Raw genomic sequence first — 22,702 nt, 5'->3', positions numbered from 1 at the left:
GCCCACTGCCTGTCCCTGCCTGCTGACACACAACTGTCATACAGCAGGAGTGTGACCAAGCTGCCAGAGCACTCAGGCCTTACACCAAACTGGAGGGGTGAGAAAGAGAGTGTGGAACACCAAGTGCTTCCTGACAGGACTGCCATGCTGGGACTCTCTTCCCCTCCACCTCTTCACACAAGAATTCTCCCTACAGCTCCAAAAATGTCTTAGTGGAAAGATCTCAGAAGAAAAAAACATCACTGCAGACCCTTTCTTTTGTTAAAACACACAGAGATCATGGCTCCTCATTTATGCAGCCACTCAGGCAGAAAAGAAAAGCAGACAGTGAAACAGAAAGGGGATGACAACATCATTACAAGTAAAATACCACCACCACCAACAGAAAAAGCAGAGAGGCTGGGCTTGTACAGAGTTATATTATAATTGCTTTGAAGAAGATGAGCAGTTTATTGGTTCAGAATAACATCTAGTTATCCGTTTCCTCAGGGCATCCTTGATCTCCTGGTTCCTCATGCTGTAGATGAGGGGGTTCACTGCTGGAGGCACCACCGAGTACAGAAATGACACCACCAGGTCCAGGGATGGGGAGGAGATGGAGGGTGGTTTAAGGTAGGCAAATATGGACGTGCTGATAAAAAGGGAGACCACGGCCAGGTGAGGGAGGCACGTGGAAAAGGCTTTGTGCCGTCCCTGCTCAGAGGGGATCCTTAGCACGGCCCTCAAGATCTGCACATAGGACACCACAATGAAAACAAAACAACCAAATGCTAAACAGACACTAACCATGATAAGCCCAACTTCCCTGAGGTAGGAGTGTGAGCAGGAGAGCTTGAGGATGTGGGGGATTTCACAGAAAAACTGATCCAGGGTGTTACCTTGGCAGAGTGGTAGTGAAAATGTGTTGGCCGTGTGCAGCACAGCATAGAGAAACCCAGTGCCCCAGGCAGCTGCTGCCATGTGGACACAAGCTCTGCTGCCCAGGAGGGTCCCGTAGTGCAGGGGTTTGCAGATGGCAACGTAGCGGTCGTAGGACATGATGGTGAGGAGAGAAAACTCTGCTCCAATCAAGAAGAGAAAGAAAAAGACCTGGACAGCACATCCCAAGTAGGAGATGTGCCTGTTGTCCCAGAGGGAATTGTCCATGGCTTTGGGGAGAGTGATGGAGATGGAGCCCAGGTCGAGGAGGGAGAGGTTGAGGAGGAAGAAGTACATGGGGGTGTGCAGGTGGTGGTCACAGGCGATGGCGGTGATGATGAGGCCGTTGCCCAGGAGGGCAGCCAGGTAGATGCCCAGGAAGAGCCAGAAGTGCAAGAGCTGCAGCTCCCGTGTGTCTGCGAATGGCAGGAGGAGGAACTCAGTGATGGAGCTGCTGTTGGACATCTGCTGCCTCTGGACATGGGGGTCTGTAAATGGAGGAAAAGCAGTGAGCAGTTAGGGTAGACTTCTCTGAACAAAACTTGCTCCACTTCTCACAGAACCCCACTAAACTCCTTTGCCTCTCTCAGGAGACCATTGGCAGGTTGTCGCAGATGAAAGTATTAACACTGTAATGATTTCACAGCTAAGTGAGCTGTATTAGTGACTAGCAGCACTTGATCATTAACCAATTTAAGGATTTACAAAGTCATTCAGTAAAATATGTTATAATTAAAATAGCGACTTAACTACAGATTCAAAGATGACAAGATTCACACTAACTTACCGTACGGTACCTTAAATCAACACATATATACATGCTCATTCACAAAGACAAGACATACAGACACTCAGACAGACAAAAATATTTGGATCCACTGAAATAACTATGTACCCACACTCGTGGAAATAACTGTGTATACCTAAACACATCGGTAGGAAGAGAGAATGAGTGGGTGAAAGAGAAGCCAGCTTCCAGTTAAAATTTCCCTCTTGTCGAGTTTGGAGTAAATACTCACAGTGCATCGACATTCCTCAACGGGCGATAATTGAGATTCGAGAGGGTTAACTTCGACCTGGTCTCCCGTCAGTTCTAACGGCAGACCATACCTCAAGGATTCTGGTACCTGAGAGGCATCCCAGCTCAGGGAAGATGCTGGTCACAGGCCCACTGCGATCCAGGAGAGCTCAGAGGGTCTCACTTGGGGTCCCTATTTATAGGGTCCAAGGTAACTGACTTTTCTCAGGTACTTTTTAGCTCCAGCCCAGCTCAAATAATGGCGCGTTCTGGTATCTTCCACCACTTTGCACAAGAACTTGATGGATGTGCAATTCTGTTATTGTTTTCCCTGGACCATGTCCCAGGTACAGGTGTACCAGGCTGTCAGGAGGTGATGGACTGTTCCCAAGCGATAGGGAGAGCAGGAGCCAGGCTTGGCGAAGGGGCACTGAGTGGCCGAGCAAGGAGGGGAGTTGGAGTCACTACAAGTGCCGAGGGAATTGCACGACCACACATGTCCACCTCATGAGCTCTGGTTGGTGCTGGCGGAGGGTACCCAAGGGAGCAGGGGTCTGTGCTGTGGGCTCTGGATGAATCAGTCCTATCCTACAACAGCAGGCAAATAGGAACACGGGTGATCTCAAATTAAATCCACTACTGATAGAAATGAGCTTTTCAGCATTGTTTCTCCCATTTCACCTGACATTAGAGCAGAGCTGTGGGGAATTGATTTTGTTTATTTTGTTCTAGTTGTCTCACCACAGCTGAGGAGCATTTCCTAAGGCAGAAACACTTGGCATTCCTGTTCCACTCCATATGAAACTTTGTTGGTGCTGGCAGGCAAAGGGACTGTCCCTTCGTGCAGTGTGGAGAGCTGCTCTGTCCATCAGCCCTGCTCTCAGCTGCCCTTTCCTTGCCTCTCTTCGAGCTGGAGGATGATCAAAGCCTGATGTTCACCTGAAATGAAACTGGAAACTTCTGACAGCGGAGGAATCCAGTTTCAAAGTGCACATCCCCAACCCCCTCCCCAACATCTCACCGTACCTGAGGAGGGACACACAGGGCTCATTGCAGCTGCCCACACACAGACGATGAGCCGCATTGCCATGGCCTTAGCACCGAGTTGTCTTCTCCATGGGGCGCAGAGAGACCACAGGAGAAGCGGGACCCCAGGGGAAGGGTCAAAGCCCTGAAGATGGGGTGTCCTTAAGTGAGGGTCAGCTCATTGCCAGTCCCACACACTGCCGTGCCCAGAGCCCCCAGGTAAGGTGGGGACAAGGGCAACCAGGTCAGGAGGGGAAACACAGAGAAATGCCCCAAAACTCCTGTCAAGGGAGTAAGGAGTAAGGATAGGGACAGACAGAGAGGAACTCAGGGGTTTCTCCTCAGTGCAGGTCAGGATGCCAAGAAGAAGACTCAGCAGGAAATCCCCCAACCCTGGGGGCAAAGGCTGTCTGGGTGGGAGAGGAGACCAGGGGAGTGCTCCCTGAAGGTCTTTGTGCTGCAGGGATGACAGGGAGGTGCCCAAATCCCCTTTCTATGGCATTTGTTTGAGAAGCTCCCTCTCCCTCCCTGCAAATGTCTCTGCTGCCTAGAGCTGCCACAGGCAGGACCTGTGCCTCTGTCAACACGTCTCCATCCTGTCAGTGCTTGCCACCCCCATCCCACCCGCTGTGTGCTCAGCTCTGCCCTGCAGAAATTTCTGGCAGCAGGGCCCTGCCCAAGGGCATATCAGTGTGTGCAGGAGTTTAGGAAAAATTCTCATAAGTGCTAACAAGAACTGGGGTCTTAGTACCTGCTCCAGAAAGAAGAAATAAATTCCACTCTCCCAGTGCCCACCAAGACAAGCAAGAGAAGAAAACTCAAAGCAAACACTCCTCTCCTTTTAGGTAGTCGAATCTTGACCCTCCTCTTGAAAAGTGCCCCAGAAATTCCCTAGGGGTGATGAGGAGCTGTGAGTAGCCCTGACCCACACAGCACCCTCTCCACAGCAGAAGGACCCTGCCCTGCCGGGGGTCTCTCCTTCCCCACACAGCTTCTCCCCACAGCGCCGTGGGCAGCTCCCCGGGCAGGCTGAGTGCTGACCCTGGCAGGCGGCAGAGTCCCTGCCCCAGCACACAGCCCCTGGGCTGCAGGGACCCTGCTCTCAAGGACAGCCCTGGGCACCCTGGCTGCACCCGCGCCTGCACACCCCTGCAGCCGTCCCTGGGAGAAGGCAGCCGCCATGGCCTGTCCCTCTGACAGTGCAGCAGGGAAGCCCTGCTCTGGAGCACGGCCTCCTCCTCCAGACACCAGGGACATTCCTGGGGCTGTGCCGGCTTCACCACATCCCTCCACCACCTGCAGCTGCATTGCCCTGCACTCAGAGACTTACTGTGTCAAGGGCTGTGAAGATTTCTCCTCCAGTGAGCTCTCAGCATCCTGCCACTACCATCTGCCTTTCCCCTCTCTGTGCCAGGCTCCTCTGCCCTCGGTGCCTGCAGGCAGTGCCCTCAGCCCTGCTGCACTTTGCAGAGGAGCTGCTCCTGGGCAGAGCTGTCTCTCTGCAGTGCTGACCACTTGCCCTCAGCTCCCTCCGTCCCAGGAGCCCGGCCCAGCTCCACAGCAGAGGACCAGCCATTTTAATGACCCCTCAGGTGGGTTTGATGATGTGTCTCTGAACATCAGACACTCAGAAGCTGCTGAAGAAACCTCTGAAGATGTCAAAGTTAGATTCAAACTCCAAAGTTTCTTGTGGCTTTAATGGGTCCCACTGAGGGACACTGTTGACAAAGCCTCCCCAGGCTCCACTTAGAGCAGAAATGTGCAGGCAGTGATGGCAGGTAGGGAAAAGCAAAGGAAAGGTGGCTCTGATGCTGAGGAAACCTGCATGTGTTTCATGAAGCCAAAGGGCCAAGCCCTGACCCCATTAACCAAAGGGCCAAGCCGTGACCCCCAGCCCCTGGGAAGGGAGATCCTGTCCCTCACCCATTGCTCAGGGCTCTTCCTGGGGCAGTGGGTGATGGAGATGTGCACCTGCCAGGCTCCTGAGTAGGGACAAGGGGGCAATGAGGCCCCAGTGCTGCAGGGGACTGTGCCTCCTCACAGGCATCGGTGGCAGAAAGAACAGTCATAGACACATGAAGAGATTGCGTTTGTTGGGTGCTTTCACCTTTTCCACAACCCTCTGTCTTCTCCACCACAGGCTGTCCTATGGTACTGCATCACCTGTGCCTCTTTCCCTGCAGGTTGTACTCACCCACCCAGCTGTCCCACCTTTCTCTCACTCAGCATCTTCCTTCCTTTACTGATATCTCACCATCTTCCCTGGCTCTTCCTTGAAATGTTGGGTTTTGGTTTTTGAAATCTTCCAAAAGCCTTGCACTGATCCAGACTCCTTCTGGGTGATCTGTTACACTGCAGCACTGCTCTTGGAGTGAATACTTTTTGTCCCTGTGTACAGCCTGGACTTCCCCAGATGCCCTTACTGGAGTTATTTCATTCTCATGCTGTTTTCCACTATGAAATAAAACTTGACCATCTCTGAAACCTCTCTTCAAGCACTCTCAGGTTACTCCTATTCTGTCTGGAGTCTCCACACCAGTAAGCCCAGAGCATTCAGCCTCTCTATACTGGTCATGTGCTTGAGGCCTCCAAACACCATCTTGGGAGATGTCTGGGAACCCTCCAAGGTGTTTGCAGATGAAAACATAGTCCAGGAAAGACAAAGTGAGACTTTTTACCAGCGTCCGTAATGGCAGGACAAGGGGCAACAGTTTTAAACTGAAAGAGGGTAGATTTAGATTTGTTATAAGGAAGAAATGTTTTACAATGAGGGTGCTGAGAGATTGGAACAGTTTGCTTGGAGAACTTCCAGGGAGGCGGCATCCACAATTTTACTGGGCAATGTGTTCCTGTGTCTTTCCACCCCCACAGTAAATAATATCTTCCTTATAACTAATCTAAATTTCCCCCTTTCAGTTAAAAGCTTTTACCCCTCATCCCATCCCTACACTCCTTGATAAAGAGTCCCTCCCCATCTTTTCTGTACGCCTCCTTTAAGTACTTGAAGGCCTCCAGAAGGTCTCCCTGGAACCTTCTCTTCTCTGGAATGAACAACCCCAAATCTCTCAGCCTGTCCTCATAAGGGAGGTGTTCCAGCCCCCTGATTATCCTTGTGGCCTCTTCTGGACCTCTTTGAGAAGGTCCATGTCATTCTGACGCTGGGAGCCCCAGAGCTGGACACAGTGTAGAAGGTGGGGTCTCATGAGAATGGAGTAGAGGGACAGAATCTCCTCCCTCAACCTCCTGGCCACATTTCTCTTGATGCAGCCCAGGAAATGGTTGGCTTCTTGGGCTGCAAGTGCATGTTGCTGGCTCACAGTCAGTTTTCCATCTGCCAACACCCCCAAGTCCTTCTCCCCAGGGCTCTCAAACCACTCTTTGCCCAGTCTCTGTGCTTAAGATTACCCTGATCCTTCTGCAGGACCTTGCACTTGGCCCTGTTGAACTTCATGAGATTTGCATAAGTCCAGCTCTCCATCCTGTCCAGGTCCCTCTGGATGGAACATCCCTTCCCTCAAGCGTGTCAACTGCACCACACAGCTCGGTGTCGTTGACAAACTTGCTGAGTGTGCACTCAATCCCACTGTCCACGTTACCAACAAAGACATTAAACAATGCCGGTCCCAAAACTGACCCCTGAGGATGCCACTTGTCACTTGGACATTGAGCCACTGACCACAAGCCTTGGACTGTGAGTGTGCAGCCAATTCCTTATGTCTGAGCGGTCCATCAATCAAATCCATGTGTCTCCAATCTGGGGGTCTGGTACTGACAAGGCCATGGGGCTGGACCCAGAGGGGAAGTTGCCCTTTATGGGAGAGAGCAGCAGGAATGTGTGGAGCTCTGCCTGGGGATGGACGATGAGTCAGCTGAGAGCTGAAGGGTCATGTACAACACTGTGGTGGGTGGATGTCTGCTATGGACCCCTGATGAGGAAGAGGAAATAGATGGACATTCTTGATTCACCTGGAAGAAGCCCTGGTCTTCATAGCAGACCTAAACTATCCCAATATTTTGTGAAGGGGCAACATACCCAAGTGAAAGCCATCCAGAAGATTTTTGGATTTAATTGCCAACATCATACCAACAAGGGTGACTGAAGAGGCAGTGAGGGGAGGTGTCCTGCAGGAAATCAGACTTAGAAACAAGGAAGAGCTGGTCGGGGATGTAACAGTCAGAGGTGGAAAAGTAGAGTTGAGGCTCCTGAGAGAAGGGAACAAGGCCAAGAGCAGGACTTCAGTGAGCAGGCTTTGGCCTGATGAGGAACCTGCCTGGAAGAATTCCATGTTACACAACGCTGAAGAATTTCCCAAATTAAGACAACAACTTAATCAAAAGAGAGGAAGATAGCAGGGCCCACAGATATAGACTCTGCTTACAAAATAAAAAGCTGGAGTTAGATGCCAGACAAGTACAAGATGTAGAAATGGAATTACAGACTTTAGAAAATTACCTTGAGAAAGCAGGAAGAGCAGATCAGTTTCTAGCAGAGCAGCATATAGTCACTAACACCAGTGACAATAAACGCAATGCATTCCCTGCAGTCTGGGAACTCAAGAGTAAGTCTTGGTCAAGATCCATAGGTTCTACTGGGAAGGCCCAGGTTCCTGTGGGCTGGCCCCAGGGATCCTGGTACCCTTGCCAGCAGATTCTTGGGGATGACCCACAGCTGAAGAGGCCATTGGGAACCCGAGAAACTTGGCCCTGTTATTAGCAGGCACAGGAGCATCCATGAACACTCTTGGGTCATCTGGGGCAAACCCAGACTGAATAACTCTAGAAAAAGCGACTCCAAGTGGCTGTGACAGAGCCCGTCATCTTCACCAAATTTGTGAAAATGTCACCTTCCAACCAGGGAAATTCAAGGGAGTCAGGTGAAAAGACCAAGCAGGTCAATGCACATATTAAGGGAAAGGAATATTTGTTATGCTGTAGATGCAGAAAGCAATAAGCATTGGATTGTGCCTCAGAATATTCAAGGAAAATCTCATCAAGCTCCTCCATGAGCTGAGGCAAACACTCTGAGCAGAGTGAAGGACAGTGAGTGCTGGCCTAACACGAAGAAGGATGTAGATCTCTGGGGTAGGAGCTGTCTGTCTTGTGCTGTGACCAGTGCAGATTACACTGGAGTAAAAGCCCCAGCCCAGCACCAACAGAGTGGAGGCCCACGGCCACAACGGCAGATTGATTTGGTGGGAGCTCTGCCAGTGACAGCTTGAAACACCAAGTGCATCTTGGTAGTAGCAGATCCTTTTAGTGAACGGACAGAACCCCCCTTGCAAAACCAACATGGTTGCCACCACTGCAGATCTCCTGTTGAACGCTGTTATTTCTTGCTGGGGTCTGCTCCACAGCACTGAGTCTGATCTCAGCACCGACTTTGTGGCAATAATTCTGCATGAGCACTGCAAAGCCTGAACGTGACACGTCCCTCCCTGGCTCTGGCAACCCGTGGGGCAGGGGAGAGGGAAAGGGCAGTGAAGGGGCTGGGTTTGGCTGTTGAACGTGGGGTCCAGCAACTATGAGGAGTCAAGGGAGTGTTTTGGGACAGACGGGCAAAGGCACCACAAATTGTGATGTTGACTGTGAGTCCACTCCTGTTACAGGATCCTGGTTGGCCAGCAGCTGGCCCCAGATATTTGTGGAGAAGACATTCTTCACAAAACCACTCATCCCAGCAGAGACAAGACAGGGACAGAGAGGAAGGGGAGAGGCAGGCCAAGGGGAGCTGTCTGGATTGGGTATGATTATAACATCACTCCAACATCCTTCGGGAGGGGAAGGGGTGAGGCAGGTGGCAGAGGCCCACCTAGGTTCTGATTCTGGGGGCATCTCTGTTATTCTGACCTGAACAACCATGGCAGACAGAAGTACCAGCAGGTCTTGTGGCCACCCTGCTCAGGACTAGCCCTGAGATGGGTGAAAAATCTTTTCCTTATCTCCACGTTGAACATCCCCTCTTTCACCCAACACTCATCTTCCATCCTCTGAACATGCACCATGGTGCAGAGCCTAGTTCTCTATTCTTTATGGCCTCCTCGTAGGTGCTGCCAGGCTGCACTGAGGTGCCCCTCAGCCCTCCCTTCTCCAGGCTGAACAAGCCCAGCTCCCTCAGCTTCTCCTTACAGGCAAAGTGTTCCAGGCACAGCCTATCTCGGGGGCTGTTCACCAACCCCCCTCTAGCTTGCCAACACCATTCCTGTCCTGGGGGTCTGAAATGAGGATGCAGTAACCTGGACAATGCCCTCTCTTGATGTCCTGGCCGCACTCCTGGCCATCAAGCCCTGGGGGCAGCTGGCCTCCCTTGCTGCCAGGGCACACGGCTGCCTCCTGCCCAACCAACCAAGACCTTTCCCACGGGGCTTCTTCCAGCCAGGCAGGCCCCAGCCTGTGCCATTGCCAGGGTGAAATTGTCTTAAGGCCTCATCTACTTCCTCTTCTTGATCAGGAGGTCTGGACCAGACATCTGCCCACCACAGTTTTGCCCATGATTTTCTTTCCTCTCATGTTGACGCCTCAGCTCTCAGCTGACTCCCAAGACCCCACAGTTTCTCCAGGAGGTGATTTCGTCCAACTTACTGCTACAGTAGCTCCTTGCAAAGCCTCTGGGCTCTCTAGTGTCCAGTCTAGACTTAGGCTATCAAAAATACCAGGCTTCCTGGCTTCTTGTACTCACTGGTTACTCTGGTTTGATGTTCACTACTGGTTACACCCACCAACATACACACCAATGTGACATGCACACACACAACGGTCTTGCCAGTTGCTGCCCCCCACAGTGTTCTGTGGAAGAGCAACTGATGTCATCTACCTGGACTTGTGAAAAGGATTTGACACTCTCCCACATGAGATCCTTGTCTATAAATTAGAGAGAAATGGATCTGACAGATCAACCACTCGGTGGATAAGGAATTGGCTGGACAGTCTGACTCAAAGATTGAGATCAGTGGCTCGATTTTCGAAAGGAAAGTGGTGATGAGTGGCGTTCGTCAGGGGTCAGTATTGGTATCGGCGCTGTTTATGATCTTTGTTGGTGACATGCGCAGTGGGACTGGGTGCAGCTTCAGCAAACTCTCCAGCAACACCGAGCTGTGTGGTGCGGTCTCCATGCTGGAGGGAAGAGATGTGCCATCTAGAGGGACCTGGACAGGCTGGAGAGCTGGGCCTGCGCAAACCTCATGAAGTTCAACATGTCCAAGTGCAAGGTCCTGCTTATAGTTCAGGCCAATCCCAAGCACAAATACAGGCTGGATGATGAGTGGATTGAGAGCAGCCCTGCGGAGAAGGACTTTGAGGGAAAACTGGCTGTGAGTCAGCCATGTGCACTCACAGCTCAGAAAGCCAACTGTATCCTGGGCTGCTTTAAGAGAAGGGTGGCCAGCAGGTCAAGGGAGGGGATTCTTCCCCTCTACTATGTTCTTGTGTGACCCCATCCATAGTACTGTGTCCAGTTCTGGGGGCCCCCAACATCAGAAGGACACAGACCTGCTCAAGCAGGTCCAGAGGAGGCCATGAAGATGATCAGGGTGCTGGAACACATCCCCTGTGACGACAGGCTGAGACAGTTGGGGCTGTTCAGCCTGGAGAAGAGAAGGCTCTGGGGAGGCCTTATAACAGCCTTCCAGTACTTCAAGGGGGCCTACAGGAAAGCTGGGGAGGGACTCTTTATCAGAGAGTGGAGGGGTAGGACAAGGGGTAAAGGTTTTCAACTGAAAGAGGGGAGATTAAGATTAGGTATTAGGAAGAAACCTTTTAATTTGTGTGTGGTCAGAAACTGGAACAGGTTGCCTTCTCGCTGGAACGGTTCAAGGCCAGGTTGGATGGGGCCTTTAGCAACCTGGTCTAGGGGAAGGTGTCCCTGACCAATAATCTTTAAGGTTCTTTCTAACCCAAGCCATTCCATGAGTGAAAGATTTTATGATTATTCTCGACTTCCCATCAGCAGACAATGTCCAGCCACCTCCTGGGAGGTAAGAATTCGGTACATGCTTTAGAAGAATAATATCTTAATAATGAAGGTCACGCCCTCCTCTCGGCACTCCTTTCTCTCAGCTGTTATTGCTGAGCATGATGCCATATGCTGTGGAATATGCCTTTGGTCAATTCAGGTCAGCTTCCCATTTATGACCCCTCACAGCCACTTGCCCACCCGGAGGGTACCAGCTTCTGGAGGGGTTTGGAGAGACAGCCTTCCTGTAGTACGAACACTGCTGAGTAACGGCCAAACCACTGGAGTGTGATCAACACCATTGGAGCCATGAGTACGAAGCAGAGCAGGATAGGGGCTGCTATGGGGGAAGTTCACCCCATCCCAGCCAGAGGCAGTACCGTGGGGTTGAGGGGTCTCTTCCGACCTGCGTTACTCTTTGATTGGATCAATCTTTCCCTTGGAGAGCTCTCTGAAGCCAGGATAGACAGAGGAAGAAGAAAAAAAGGAGAAGCAGAAATAGAGATATGAAATACACCAGTGTAAATACAGCAGTTCCTCAGAGGAATGTTTCTCTACTCCAAACCTTGGCAGGAAATCCATCAGATAAATCTGATGAAACAAGCTGACTTCCATCTGCTCAGGGACTAAGTGATGTTTGGGTACAGCATCATGTGGTCAGTTGTGTCTCAGAACTCCTAATCCAGCAGGAAGCCAATGGCTGTGAAGGGGGCTGTGAGGTCACTTGTGCCTGTGGAGGTGATAGGCCACAGCAGGACCACGGCTGAGAAAGGGACTGTGAGGTCACAGCTGGTAGGTCAGCCCTGAGTCCTTTTAAGCTCCCCTCTGCCAGCACCTCTGCCAGGCCAGCAGAAGGCACCCAGCTGGCACATGGACTGTGAGATCCCCTCTGCCCAAGGGCCCAGGCTCACTCCAGGAAGGGGGCTTAGATTTGGGTTGTTGTGTCTCTTCTGCCTGTGAACATGACAGGAGAGCAGCAGGCACAGGGCTTGGCTGTGTCTACCCGAGAAGCTGTACAGCCAGCAGCCCTGGGAGATCATGGTGAGGTGACTTCTGTCTGGTTGGGTGAAAGGCCACAAGAAGGTGGAGGGGTTGGGTTCCCTGCTTGAAGGGTTGTTTCCCAGAGGGTTGTAGGAAACAGCAGGAGACAAAAACATTGTCACACAGTGCAGCTTGGAAGGTGAAGACTGGGCATGAGGAGGAAGAAATGTCACTCCAAGGGTTGTGCTGTGGCACAAGAAGTCATCCAGAATGTGGATGAGATCAGTCCATGTCTCTGTGCTTCCAGGATCACAGTGTGAGTGTGGCCAGACGTCAGTGAAGGTGTGGAAATGCCAGGGGGAGACAAGGTGAGGAAGCGAGGTGGGTGTCTACGGCCTGCAGGGAAACAGGAGCAGCTGTGGGACAGCGTAGGACAACCTGTGGTGGAGATGGGAAAGGGCGCTGGCAAGGCGGGGAGTCAGCAAGAGAACCCAAGTCTTTGCCCCCTTGGGTACAGCCATCGTCTCTGCCACCAAGGCCTATGAGGGGACATGTTGTCCAAAGGCTCTCAGGGGGGCTCATTGTCCCCTTGCACACCCCCCATAGGGCTGGGGACTGTCAAACCATTGTCCTTCACTCAGCATCACCCACCCCACATCCCACTGGCCCTCGAAGAGCCCTGAGCAATGCGTGAAGGACACGATCTGCCTTCCCAGGGACTGGGGGTCAGGGCTTGGCCTTTCTGCTTCATCAGACAAACTCCATGTTTTCCTAGCATTAGAGCTGCCTGCACTTACCTTTGCCTACCTGCAATCATGGCCTCCAATTACCTGTCCTAATGAGTCTTTGGGGAGGCTTTGCTGGTCATGGTCCTCAGTGGGACTCACTAATGCTTCAAGGTACTTTGGGTTTTGTTTTTTACATGGAGTCTTTGAGAAGTTTGTGCAATCTCCTCTCAGTACCTGAGGTTCAAATACACCAGGGGCTCATTAAAATAAAACAAGTACTAAGGAGCCATGTCTCTTCCTGTACTTTTCTTCAAGTCTTCAAGACTTGTACAGAAAATTGGAGCAGTTTCCTCGTGTAGTTATGGATGAGCATTTCAAAGAGTTTCAAATAAAATGAGGTTTTATTTTCAAGGGTGTATTTTGTTACTTTTCAGTGTAGAGAAGAGGTGATGTCAGCATTCTCCAATAGATACTGATGCAGGGTCTCTCCTAAGGACGTCTGGACAGGTGGAAAATCAGTTCCTTGAGGTCTGACACAGAATGAACAACCTTCCCCCTCACCTCCCCAACCCCACCATTTCTCTTATTGGCCTCCTGGGACTTTTCCTTACATCAGACTTCTCCACTACAGGCTGCAGCTGGAGGTTAGAGCCCCTTTGCACCAGCTCCCACCTGCTTTCCTTAGAGAACTGGCTGCACATGGACACAGATTCTTTTTCCTAATTGTGAGCAAAGAAGAGTAAAGCAAGCTAAAGTTTCATGAGGAGTAAACTATTGCTATTGAAAGCCAGGCAAAGTTTTACCTCCCTGGTGTCAAAGATGCAAGTGCATCCGCGAGAGGTATCTGAATGAACAAAGAGTAAGGGGAGGGTAAATGCAGAGAATAATGGAAGGGCCTTTGCCTAGACAGTCTGCATCTGAAAAAGTGACTTTAGAAATTGTCATTGTATCCTGGACAGTTGCAAATACGTGAAAGATCAGAGAAATTAAGTATGTGGTATAACACTCTACTTGGGTGACATTTCTGGGCTCCTAAAAGAGAGGAATGTGTCCAAACGCAGTCAGCATGGACTTCCCAAGGGTAAATCATGCCTCAGCCACCTGACTGACTTCTTGATGAAGTAACTGCTCCTGTGAATGAGGGAAGAACAGTGGGTGTCATGTATCTTCACCTCTGGAAGACTTTGGACATGGTCTTCCTCAATATTCTTGTACCCAAGTTAGGCCAATCCAGTCTGGATGGGTTGACAAAAAGATGGGTAAAACACCAATTGGATGATGAGGCTGAGAGCGCAGTGAAGAAGGGGTCATACCCTACCTGGAGGCCAATGGGACATATTTGGTCATGGTGGGGCAGCACAGGGGACTCTCCTGGGACCTGGGCAGTTTAGCACTATTAAATGATAGAGATATTCATAGAATCCTAGACTCATAGACCAGCCCAGGTTGGAAGGCACCTCAACAGGTCATCTGGTCCAAATTTTTGTGCAAAAGGGAGCCTGCATGAGATTATCTAGCGCCTTCCGTGATGGGGACTCCATCACGTCCCTTGGGGAGTTTCTTCCAGTGAATGATTGTTCTCACTCCTTTGGACTAGCTCCAGTCTGTCCACGTCTTTCGTTAATTGTGGGGACCAGAACTGGACACAGTACTCCAGGTGGAGCCTGACAAACGCTGAGCAGAGTGGGATGATCCAGTCCCTGTGTCTGCTAGTGACGCCCTTGAGGATGCAGCCCAGGAGCCTGTTTGCCGTTGGTGCTGCAGCGGTGCACTGCTGGCTCATCTTCAGCTTGCTGTCCCCCAGGAACAGGTCCTTTTCAGCAAGGCTGCTTCCAGCCACGCAGATCAAGGCTTATACTGGTGTCCTTGGTTATTCCCACCCAAGGGCAGGACTTTGCTAAACTTCAGGCTAAACCCCTTTGTTAAACTTCATCTTGTTCTTGCGGGACCATTCTTCCAGCCTGTCCAGGTCTCTCTGTGAGGCGGCTCTGCCTTCTGATGTGTCCACCTCACCACCCTCTGTGCTGTCATCAGCAAACATTGTGAGGGTGATTTCAACCCCGTCCTCCAGAGAATTGAGGAAGATGTTGAACAGGGTGAAATCCAGTATCTTTTCCTGGGCGATGTATCTTTTACAGGCTTCCAGCCTTAGTAAAAATCATTGATCACCACCCTCTGAGTGCAGCCTGTTAGCCAATTTCCTACCCACCTCCAATGTGTATCTTGCCCATTTGTCCAGGAGAAATCTGTAGGAAGCAGCCTTTCTGAAATCCAGGTAAACAACATCCACTGCTGTCCTCATGCTGACAGGAGATTTATGTTGTGATCAGGTTAGATTGGCACGATTTGACCTTGGTAAATCTGTGCTGGATTTTCCCAATCAACCCCTCCATTTGATTTGCGATAACTGAAAGGTTCCCTTGTTCAACCCACAGACACCTTTATTGCCCCTTCTCCCCATAGCCATGCTGCTTTGGAAGCTCCCCTGGCATCCAACCCCTGCCCAGACCCAGCTGTGTCCCATGTTGGTCTTTGCAGACAGCCTTGTTCCAGGGTCTGCTGGGGTCTGGGCCAGGAGAGAGGCCGGGCAGGGCTGGAAGTTCCCCCCATCCAGGCACTGAGCCCAGCAGGAGGATGGAGATGGTCTCACAGAAAGCCTCACCCATAGCCCTGGGTGAGCAGCCAGTGCTGGAAATGGCTGATGAGAGAGGCTGGGGGGTGATGAAGGCCCTGGGCCACCTTCCTGGTCTGTCCATGCCACCAAGGGCACAGACCAGCCTCTTCTCTCCTGCACCTGAGTGTCTTCAATCCCTTCCACAAACCCTGGCTCTGCACTACAAATGCCCTGGTGAGTGTCCTCACCCTGTGTGGTCACAAAGTGCGAGTTATATGCTGATGGTTTTCTCTCATTGGCACTTTCCAGCCCAGCCCAGCTCCCTCCAAGCCCTCCCACCTCCCTCGCCCTTTCTCTTCCTCTATCCCCAGGAAAGCCCAGTCTGGGCCGGTCCCAAGGCAGTGCCCACTGCAGGGTGCTCTGGGCACTCACCCCGCAGCCTCAGCCCCTCTGAAGGGCACAGCAGCTCCTCGGGGACAGGGAGGAGTCATCCCCAGAGATGGGAGGCACCCATGGCACAAGGAGAAGGAGGTCAGGGGTACCCTGCATGTCCTGCTCTCCTCTCCAGCAGATCCTGAATGGTTTGGTGCTCCTCCGTTCCATCCCCTTTCCCCAGATCAGTGCAAGATCCCTGAGCTGGTGCAACCAGAAAAGTGTTTTCATTCCACATACACTCCTCTTGTGGTAAGGATGGATGTAAGACAAAGAAATCATGGGTTCATTTATTTTGCTTAAATACACAGAGGACCTGTCTTCTCCTTTAGACAATGGCCCTGGGCCATACAAGACAGGTGGATACTGATGTAGGAGGGAAAGAATAATCTAATTTCTTTATAGATCATCATCAGGAATGTATAAAGAAAAATAACCATATAACAAAGGAAAGAAATGTTTAGGTTGTCATAACATACGCTGGGAGCTATTTGCAGAGAAAGTTTGACAGTCTATGGCTGATGACAAACGTCCAATCAGTTTCTTCAGGGCATCCTTGAGTTCCTGGTTCCTCATGCTGTAGATGAGGGGGTTCACTGCTGGAGGCACCACCGAGTACAGAAATGAAACCACTAGGTTCAGAAGTGGGGAGGATATGGAGGGGGGCTTCAGGTGGGCAACCATAACAGTGCTGATGAAGAGGGAGACCACAAACAGGTGTGGGAGGCACGTGGAAAAGGCTTTGTGGCGTCCCTGATTAGAGGGGATCCTCAGCACGGCCTTGAAGATCTGCACATAGGACACCACAATGAAAAAAAAATATCCAAGAAATAAACAGGCACTAACCATGATAAGCTGATCTTCCCTGAGGTAGGAGTGTGAGCAGGAGAGCTTGAGGATCTGGGAGATTTCACAGAAGAACTGGTCCAGAGCATTGCCTTGGCAGAGGGGTAGTGAAAATGTGTTGGCCGTGTGCAGCACAGCATAGAGAAACCCAGTGCCCCAGGCAGCTGCTGCCATGTGGACACAAGCTCTGCTGCCCAGGAGGGTCCCGTAGTGCAGGGGTTTGCAGATGGCAACGTAGCGGTCGTAGGACATGAGAGTGAGAAGGAAATACTCTCCTGAAGCAAAGAAATAGAAGAAAAAGACCTGTGTGGCACATCCATAGTAGGAAATTGCCCTTTTGTCCCAGAGGGAATTGGCCATGGCTTTGGGGAGAGTGGTGGAGATGGAGCCCAGGTCGAGGAGGGAGAGGTTGAGGAGGAAGAAGTACATGGGGGTGTGCAGGTGGTGGTCACAGGCGATGGTGGTGATGATGAGGCCGTTGCCCAGGAGGGCAGCCAGGGAGATGCCCAGGAAGAGCCAGAAGTGCAAGAGCTGCAGCTCCCGTGTGTCTGCGAATGCCAGGAGGAGGAACTCAGTGATGGAGCTGCTGTTGGACATTTGTTCTCTCTGGGCATGGGGGACTGTTGAAAGAGGAAGAGACATTGATAATGGAAGGCAGACTTCTCTGAGCCAATCCTATGCTCCAAAAAACTCCACTCAAAATTACTTCTCTTTCTTTTTGGGATCTGCATCCAACGCCCTTTTATGAGCTCAAGCTAATGCTTCTGAGTGAGGGCTGTTTCTTTGAAGGGGCAGAAGACAACATCTCTTGCATTGCTCGCAGTCTGAACACGGGGGAGCCCTGAGGGACAAAAGGCGTCCCTCTGCCCTCTTGCAGAGTCAGGAGAGCTGCAGGTCTGCCCACAAGTGACCAGCTGGTCACCATGCAGGTGCCCTGTGCTTATTACACCTCTCTCCACTGGAGGATGATCTCATTAAAAATGTAGTTGAAGAAAATGGACTTCTGTGAACTTCAGAAGAGTCCAGTTTCAAATTCAGTTTCTCCAAACATCTCCGTATTTCCCTATGCAGAGAGTGATTCAGAGTATCTCTGCTGACTGGAGTTCTGCCTACAAGGAGTTGTTTCCCTCTCTCCAAGACTCGTCCCTGTCAGTGCTCACAGCCCCCATCCCACCCGCTGTGTGCCCAGCTTTGCCCTGAAGACTCCTCCTGGCAGCAGGGCCCTGCCCAGGGGCATCTCTGTGTGTGCAGGGTCTAAGAAGCAGTTCAGAAAACTCCTAAGGAGAACTTGGGTCTCACTTCTTTCTCCAGAATAGAGAAATAATTTCCCATCTCCCTCTGTCCACCCAGGAAGTGAACAGGGGAAAACTCAAAGCACAGACTCTTTCCCTTTCAGTTAAATGTTGGCTTGATGTACTTCTTCAAAAAGGCTCTCACTATATGTACCATGCAGCACCCTCTCCACAGCAGAAGGACCCTGCCCTGCCGGGGGTCTCTCCTTCACCACACAGCTTCTCCCCACAGCGCCGTGGGCAGCTCCCCAGGCAGGCTGAGTGCTGACCCTGGCAGGCGGCAGAGTCCCTGCCCCAGCACACAGCCCCTGGGCTGCAGGGACCCTGCTCTCAAGGACAGCCCTGGGCACCCCTGGCTGCACCCACGCCTGCACACCCCTGCAGCCGTCCCCGGGAGAAGGCAGCCGCCATGGCCTGTCCCTCTGACAGTGCAGCAGGGAAGCCCTGCTCTGGAGCACGGCCTCCTCCTCCATACACCAGGGACATTCCTGGGGCTGTGCCGGCTTCACCACATCCCTCCACCACCTGCAGCTGCATTGCCCTGCACCCAGAGACTTACTGTGTCAAGGGCTGGGAAGATTTCTCCTCCAGTGAGCTCTCAGCATCCTGCCCCTGCCGTCTGCCTTTCCCCTCTCTGTGCCCGGCTCCTCTGCCCTCGGTGCCTGCAGGCAGTGCCCTCAGCCCTGCTGCGCTTTGCAGAGGAGCTGCTCCTGGGCAGAGCTGTCTCTCTGCAGTGCTGACCACTTGCCCTCAGCTCCCTCCGTCCCAGGAGCCTGGCCCAGCTCTGTAGCAGAGGATCAGCCCAAGGCATTTTAATGACTCCTCAGGTGGGTTTGGTGCTGAGTCCATGAATCTTAGACAGCGATAGGAAGATGAAGGTTCTTGTCAAGAAGTCCAAGTCAGATGCAAACTCCAAAATTTCTTGGAGTTGTTAATGGGTCCCAGTGAGGACCATTACTGACAAAGCCTCCCCAGGGCCTGGTTAGAGAAGAAAACCTGAGGCAGACATGACACGTAAACAATGGCCATGTCAAGGTATAACAGATTTTGAGTAAACCTGGATGTGTTACATTAAGCTAAAGGCCCATGACCTGACCACCAGCCTCTGGGAAAGGAGGGCCTGTCCCTCACACAGTGCTCAGGGCTCTTCCTGGGGCAGCGTGATGTGGGGATGGGCAATGCCAAGTGCAGGACTGTGGTCCAACACCTCCCAGGCTCTTGGGTGGGGAAGGGGAGGCCATGAGACCCAGTGCTGGAAGGGGAAGGTGCTTCCTCATCGGCATCAGTGGCAGAGACAACAGCCAGAGCCAAGGGCAGAAAGAGCTCATCTCTGCTGGGGGATTTTCAGACTTTCTTCATCCCTCTATCGTCTCCACCATGGGCTCTCTCACCGTGTCCCACACCCGCACCTCTTTCTCTGCAGGCTGGAGACCTCCACCCAGCTACCACACCTTGCTCTCACGTGCGCATCTCCCTTCCTTTACTGAGATCTCTCCATCCTTCCTTACTGCTCCTTGAAACACAAAGCCTGGGGCTGCTCCATTCTCCCTCTGGGTGACTTGTTACACCACAGCACTGCCCTTCGAGTGACATTTCTCTGTGTCCATTCTGGGCCTCCCCAGCTGCACTTGGTGGCATTAGTTCTTTCTCATGATGTATCTCACTACAAAGAAAAGCTCCATCATCTCTGAAATCCCCCCTCAGTCACTCTCAGGCTACTCCTATCGTGCCTGGAGCCTCCACACCACTGGGCCAAAGAACTCCAGGTCCCTCAGCCACCCCACACAGCTCATGGGCACCAGGTCCCAAACCCCACCTTGGCAGACCTTCACTCAACACTCTCCAGGTCCTCCCTACTTCTCCAAAATGGGGAGCCACAGCCTGGGACACACCCATGTGTGTGGGGCCACACCAGTGCTGAGTGGAGGGGGATGGTAACTCAGGGTTTCAGGGTGGCCCACGCTCCTCTGAATGCAGCCCCGTAGGCAGCTGCCCTCGTTCATCGCGTCCGTCCTCTCCTGGCTCGTAGGGCATCCCTCGTAGTACCCAGGCCCTTCTCCTCAGGGTTGTTGCTCAGTCGGTCACGTCCCAGCCTGTCCTGATGTACGAGGCTGTTCGCCCCCTGCTCCCAATGATGTAGGATTAGCCACTTTTCCTCATAAAACGTCAAGTTTGAGAAATCCCAGGTTTTGTCAAGGTTCCGATGGACTGTAGAAAAGTTTGTTCAGCGTTTAATATTTGTGTGCAGCTGGCTTATCTTGACTGGGGTGTCTCTCACAAGAGAACAGCACGAAGAGTTGCAGGGCGCTACAAATCCCCTCTGCTGGAGAAACTGTGGGGTCCTGGGGGTCTGGTACTGATAAGGCCATGGGGCTGGACCCTGAGGGGAAGATTCCCTTTATGGGAGAGAGCAGCAGGAATGTGTGGAGCTCTGCCTGGGGATGGAGGATGAGTCAGCTGAGCTGAAGGGTCATGGACAACACTGTGGTGGGTGGATGTCTGCTATGGACCCCCAGATGAGGAAGAGGAAGTAGATGAAGCCTTCTGCATTCAACTGGAAGAAGCCCTGCACCTCATGGCACTCCTAAACTCTCCCAAGTTTAGGAGACAGTTTTAAGACAGCACAGTGAAAGCCATCCAGGAGGGTTTGGGAGTTAATTGACAACATCATCCTGACAAGGGTGACTGAGGAGCCAGTGAGGGGAGGTGTCCTGCAGGCAATCATACTTAGAAACAAGGAAGAGCTGGTCAGGGATGTAACATTCAGGGGTTGAGAAAGTAGAGTTGAGGCTCCTGAGAGAACAGAAGAAGGCAAAGAGCAGGACTACACTGAGCAAGCTTTAGCCTGTGGAGTAACCTGCTTGGCAGAATCCCACGGGATATGACACTGAAGAGAAGAGGCGAGAGGTGTTTGATGGTCAAGGATCTCCTGTTCAAGCTCCAGAACAGCACCACCAGATATGCAGGAATTGAAGCAACACTGGAGAAGACGCATATGGATGAGAAAGGAGCTCCTGACAAAAATAAGCATGAAGAGGCGGCACAGAGAATTTCAAATCTGTCTGCCTTCCAGCCTCAGATGTTCCATTACTCTCTGCTGGAGAAATAAATTTTTGTGTTTCTATGCATGTGTCTGCGTGTTTGTGTGTGTTTGTCTGTGTTAGGGGATACTGAAGGCATGACGGGATCCCAGGACCAGCTACTGGACAGGTGGAGAGTCTAAGATTGGCTCCTGGAGAGATCACTACTGGACACGTGTCTATAGAGGCCGATGTTTTCCACTGCCACAGCCCAGCATACAAACAGCCCAAACCTCGTTTCTCCTTTCTCCACTGACAGTGGTTGTGCTTGGCCTACAGACCTCCCGAGGTCCCATCCAGGATGGGTGACGGTGCATTTCCTTCCACCACAGCTCTTCCCTTGATGATGATTGGGAGAGCGCTCATGTTCTCCATGACCATGGAAGGGAGCAGACATACATTTGTAGCAATCAGCTCCTAAATTTTGTTCCACTAAAGTCATTGACTACTCAGCAGGGAACCTCTGATGCAGTCTTCATCATGTCTGAGCTTAACCTTTGCTTTTCTTTTTCTTCCTTTTCCCTCCCATGTTCTTCTCTTTGATCACCCTCACACATTCCTCTACAAACAGCCCAACTCTGATCTTTCCCCACTGCCCCTGGCTTTGCTGGCTTCGTGCCCTCCTAGAGTGTTTCTAAGAGTGTTGTCATGTTGATTCCTGCCTTGGTCAGTACAAACCCAGCAACTCCTTTTATTAGCTGTGGTGTCCTGCAGTTTCTTATCCGGTGATCTTGTGTTGATGGCTCACCACAATCATGGTGAGCCACCTGCACACAAACATTGACAGCCAGAAAAATGGAGCTTCAGTCCAGGAGGCCTTTGAGAAACTCTGGGACTCGGCCAACAGAAAGGTAAAGTTTTAGAAGGAGAAGTGGCCAGTCCCGCATCGGGGGGAAGAATAACCTCTATCAATCACCAGGTGTAAGAATTCAGGAGAGGATGGCAAGAGACCGGCATGGTTGAGTGGAGACCTGCTGGTCAAAGTAAAGGGCAAGAAGGAAATGCACAGGCAGTGGCAGCAGGGACAGGTACCCTGGGATGAGTAGAGGGACGCTGCTGGGTTGTGTAGGTATGGGGTCCGGAAGGCCAAGGTTCAGCTGGAGGTGAACTTGTCAAAGGATGCAAAGAATAAGAAAAAGGGCTTCTACAGGTACATCAGCCTGAAAAAGAAGGTCAAAAAACTTGTATCAATTCAATGAATAAGACTGGAAAACTAGAAATAACGGACAGGGAGAAGGCTGAGGTACTCAACAAGACTTTTTCCTCAGTCTTCACTGCAACCTCTCTTCCCAAACCTCTCGAGTGGATGGACCACAAGGCAGGGACTGGTGGAGCAAAGTCCCTCCCACTGTAAGAGAAGGTCAGATTCAGGACCACCTGGGGAACTGAACATACATAAGTCTGTGGGACCTGACAAGATGCATCCCAGAGTCCTGAGGGAATTGGCTGATACAGTTACCAAGCCACCCTCCAGGATATTTGAAGTCCTGGCAGTCAGGGGAAATCCCCGGTGCCTGAAAAAAGGGAACCATTGCACCCCTTTTTGAAAAGAGTAGAAAGGAGGACCCTGGGAACTAGCGACCTGTCAGCCTCACCTCTGTGCCTGGGAAGATCATGGAAATGATCCTCCTAGAAGCTGTGCTGAGGCACTTGGAGGACAGGGAAGTGATTTGAGACAGCATGGCTTCACCTTGCCTGACCAACCTTGTGGCCTTCTAAGATGGAGTGACAACATTAGTGGGCAAGGGAAGAGCTATGGATGTCGTCTAGCTGGGCTTCTGTAAACCTGTGACACAGTTCCCCACAACACGTTCAGCTG

General features: G+C 51.7%; 2 protein-coding genes across 2 annotated transcripts; both read right to left on the bottom strand.

Moving 5' to 3' along the window:
• Positions 1-420: 420 nt before the first annotated feature.
• On the bottom strand, positions 421-1,419 carry LOC141936082 (olfactory receptor 14A16-like). Its single transcript, XM_074852807.1, has one exon. It carries the CDS (start codon positions 1,381-1,383, stop codon positions 421-423), a length of 963 nt encoding a protein of 320 aa, XP_074708908.1. The 5' UTR covers positions 1,384-1,419.
• A 12,207-nt stretch (positions 1,420-13,626) lies between these two features.
• On the bottom strand, positions 13,627-17,108 carry LOC141936081 (olfactory receptor 14A16-like). The gene is made up of 6 exons (XM_074852806.1): positions 16,145-17,108; positions 15,906-16,006; positions 15,394-15,482; positions 14,659-14,766; positions 13,792-13,854; positions 13,627-13,651 (listed from the first exon to the last, which is right to left on the bottom strand). The coding sequence occupies exons 1-6, from the start codon at positions 17,106-17,108 to the stop codon at positions 13,627-13,629; spliced, it is 1,350 nt and encodes a 449-aa protein (XP_074708907.1).
• Positions 17,109-22,702: the final 5,594 nt, after the last annotated feature.

The sequence above is a fragment of the Strix uralensis genome, chromosome 31 (assembly GCF_047716275.1).
Source record: "Strix uralensis isolate ZFMK-TIS-50842 chromosome 31, bStrUra1, whole genome shotgun sequence".
Lineage (NCBI taxonomy): Eukaryota > Metazoa > Chordata > Aves > Strigiformes > Strigidae > Strix > Strix uralensis.
This window is presented reverse-complemented; position numbering and strand designations above follow the sequence as displayed.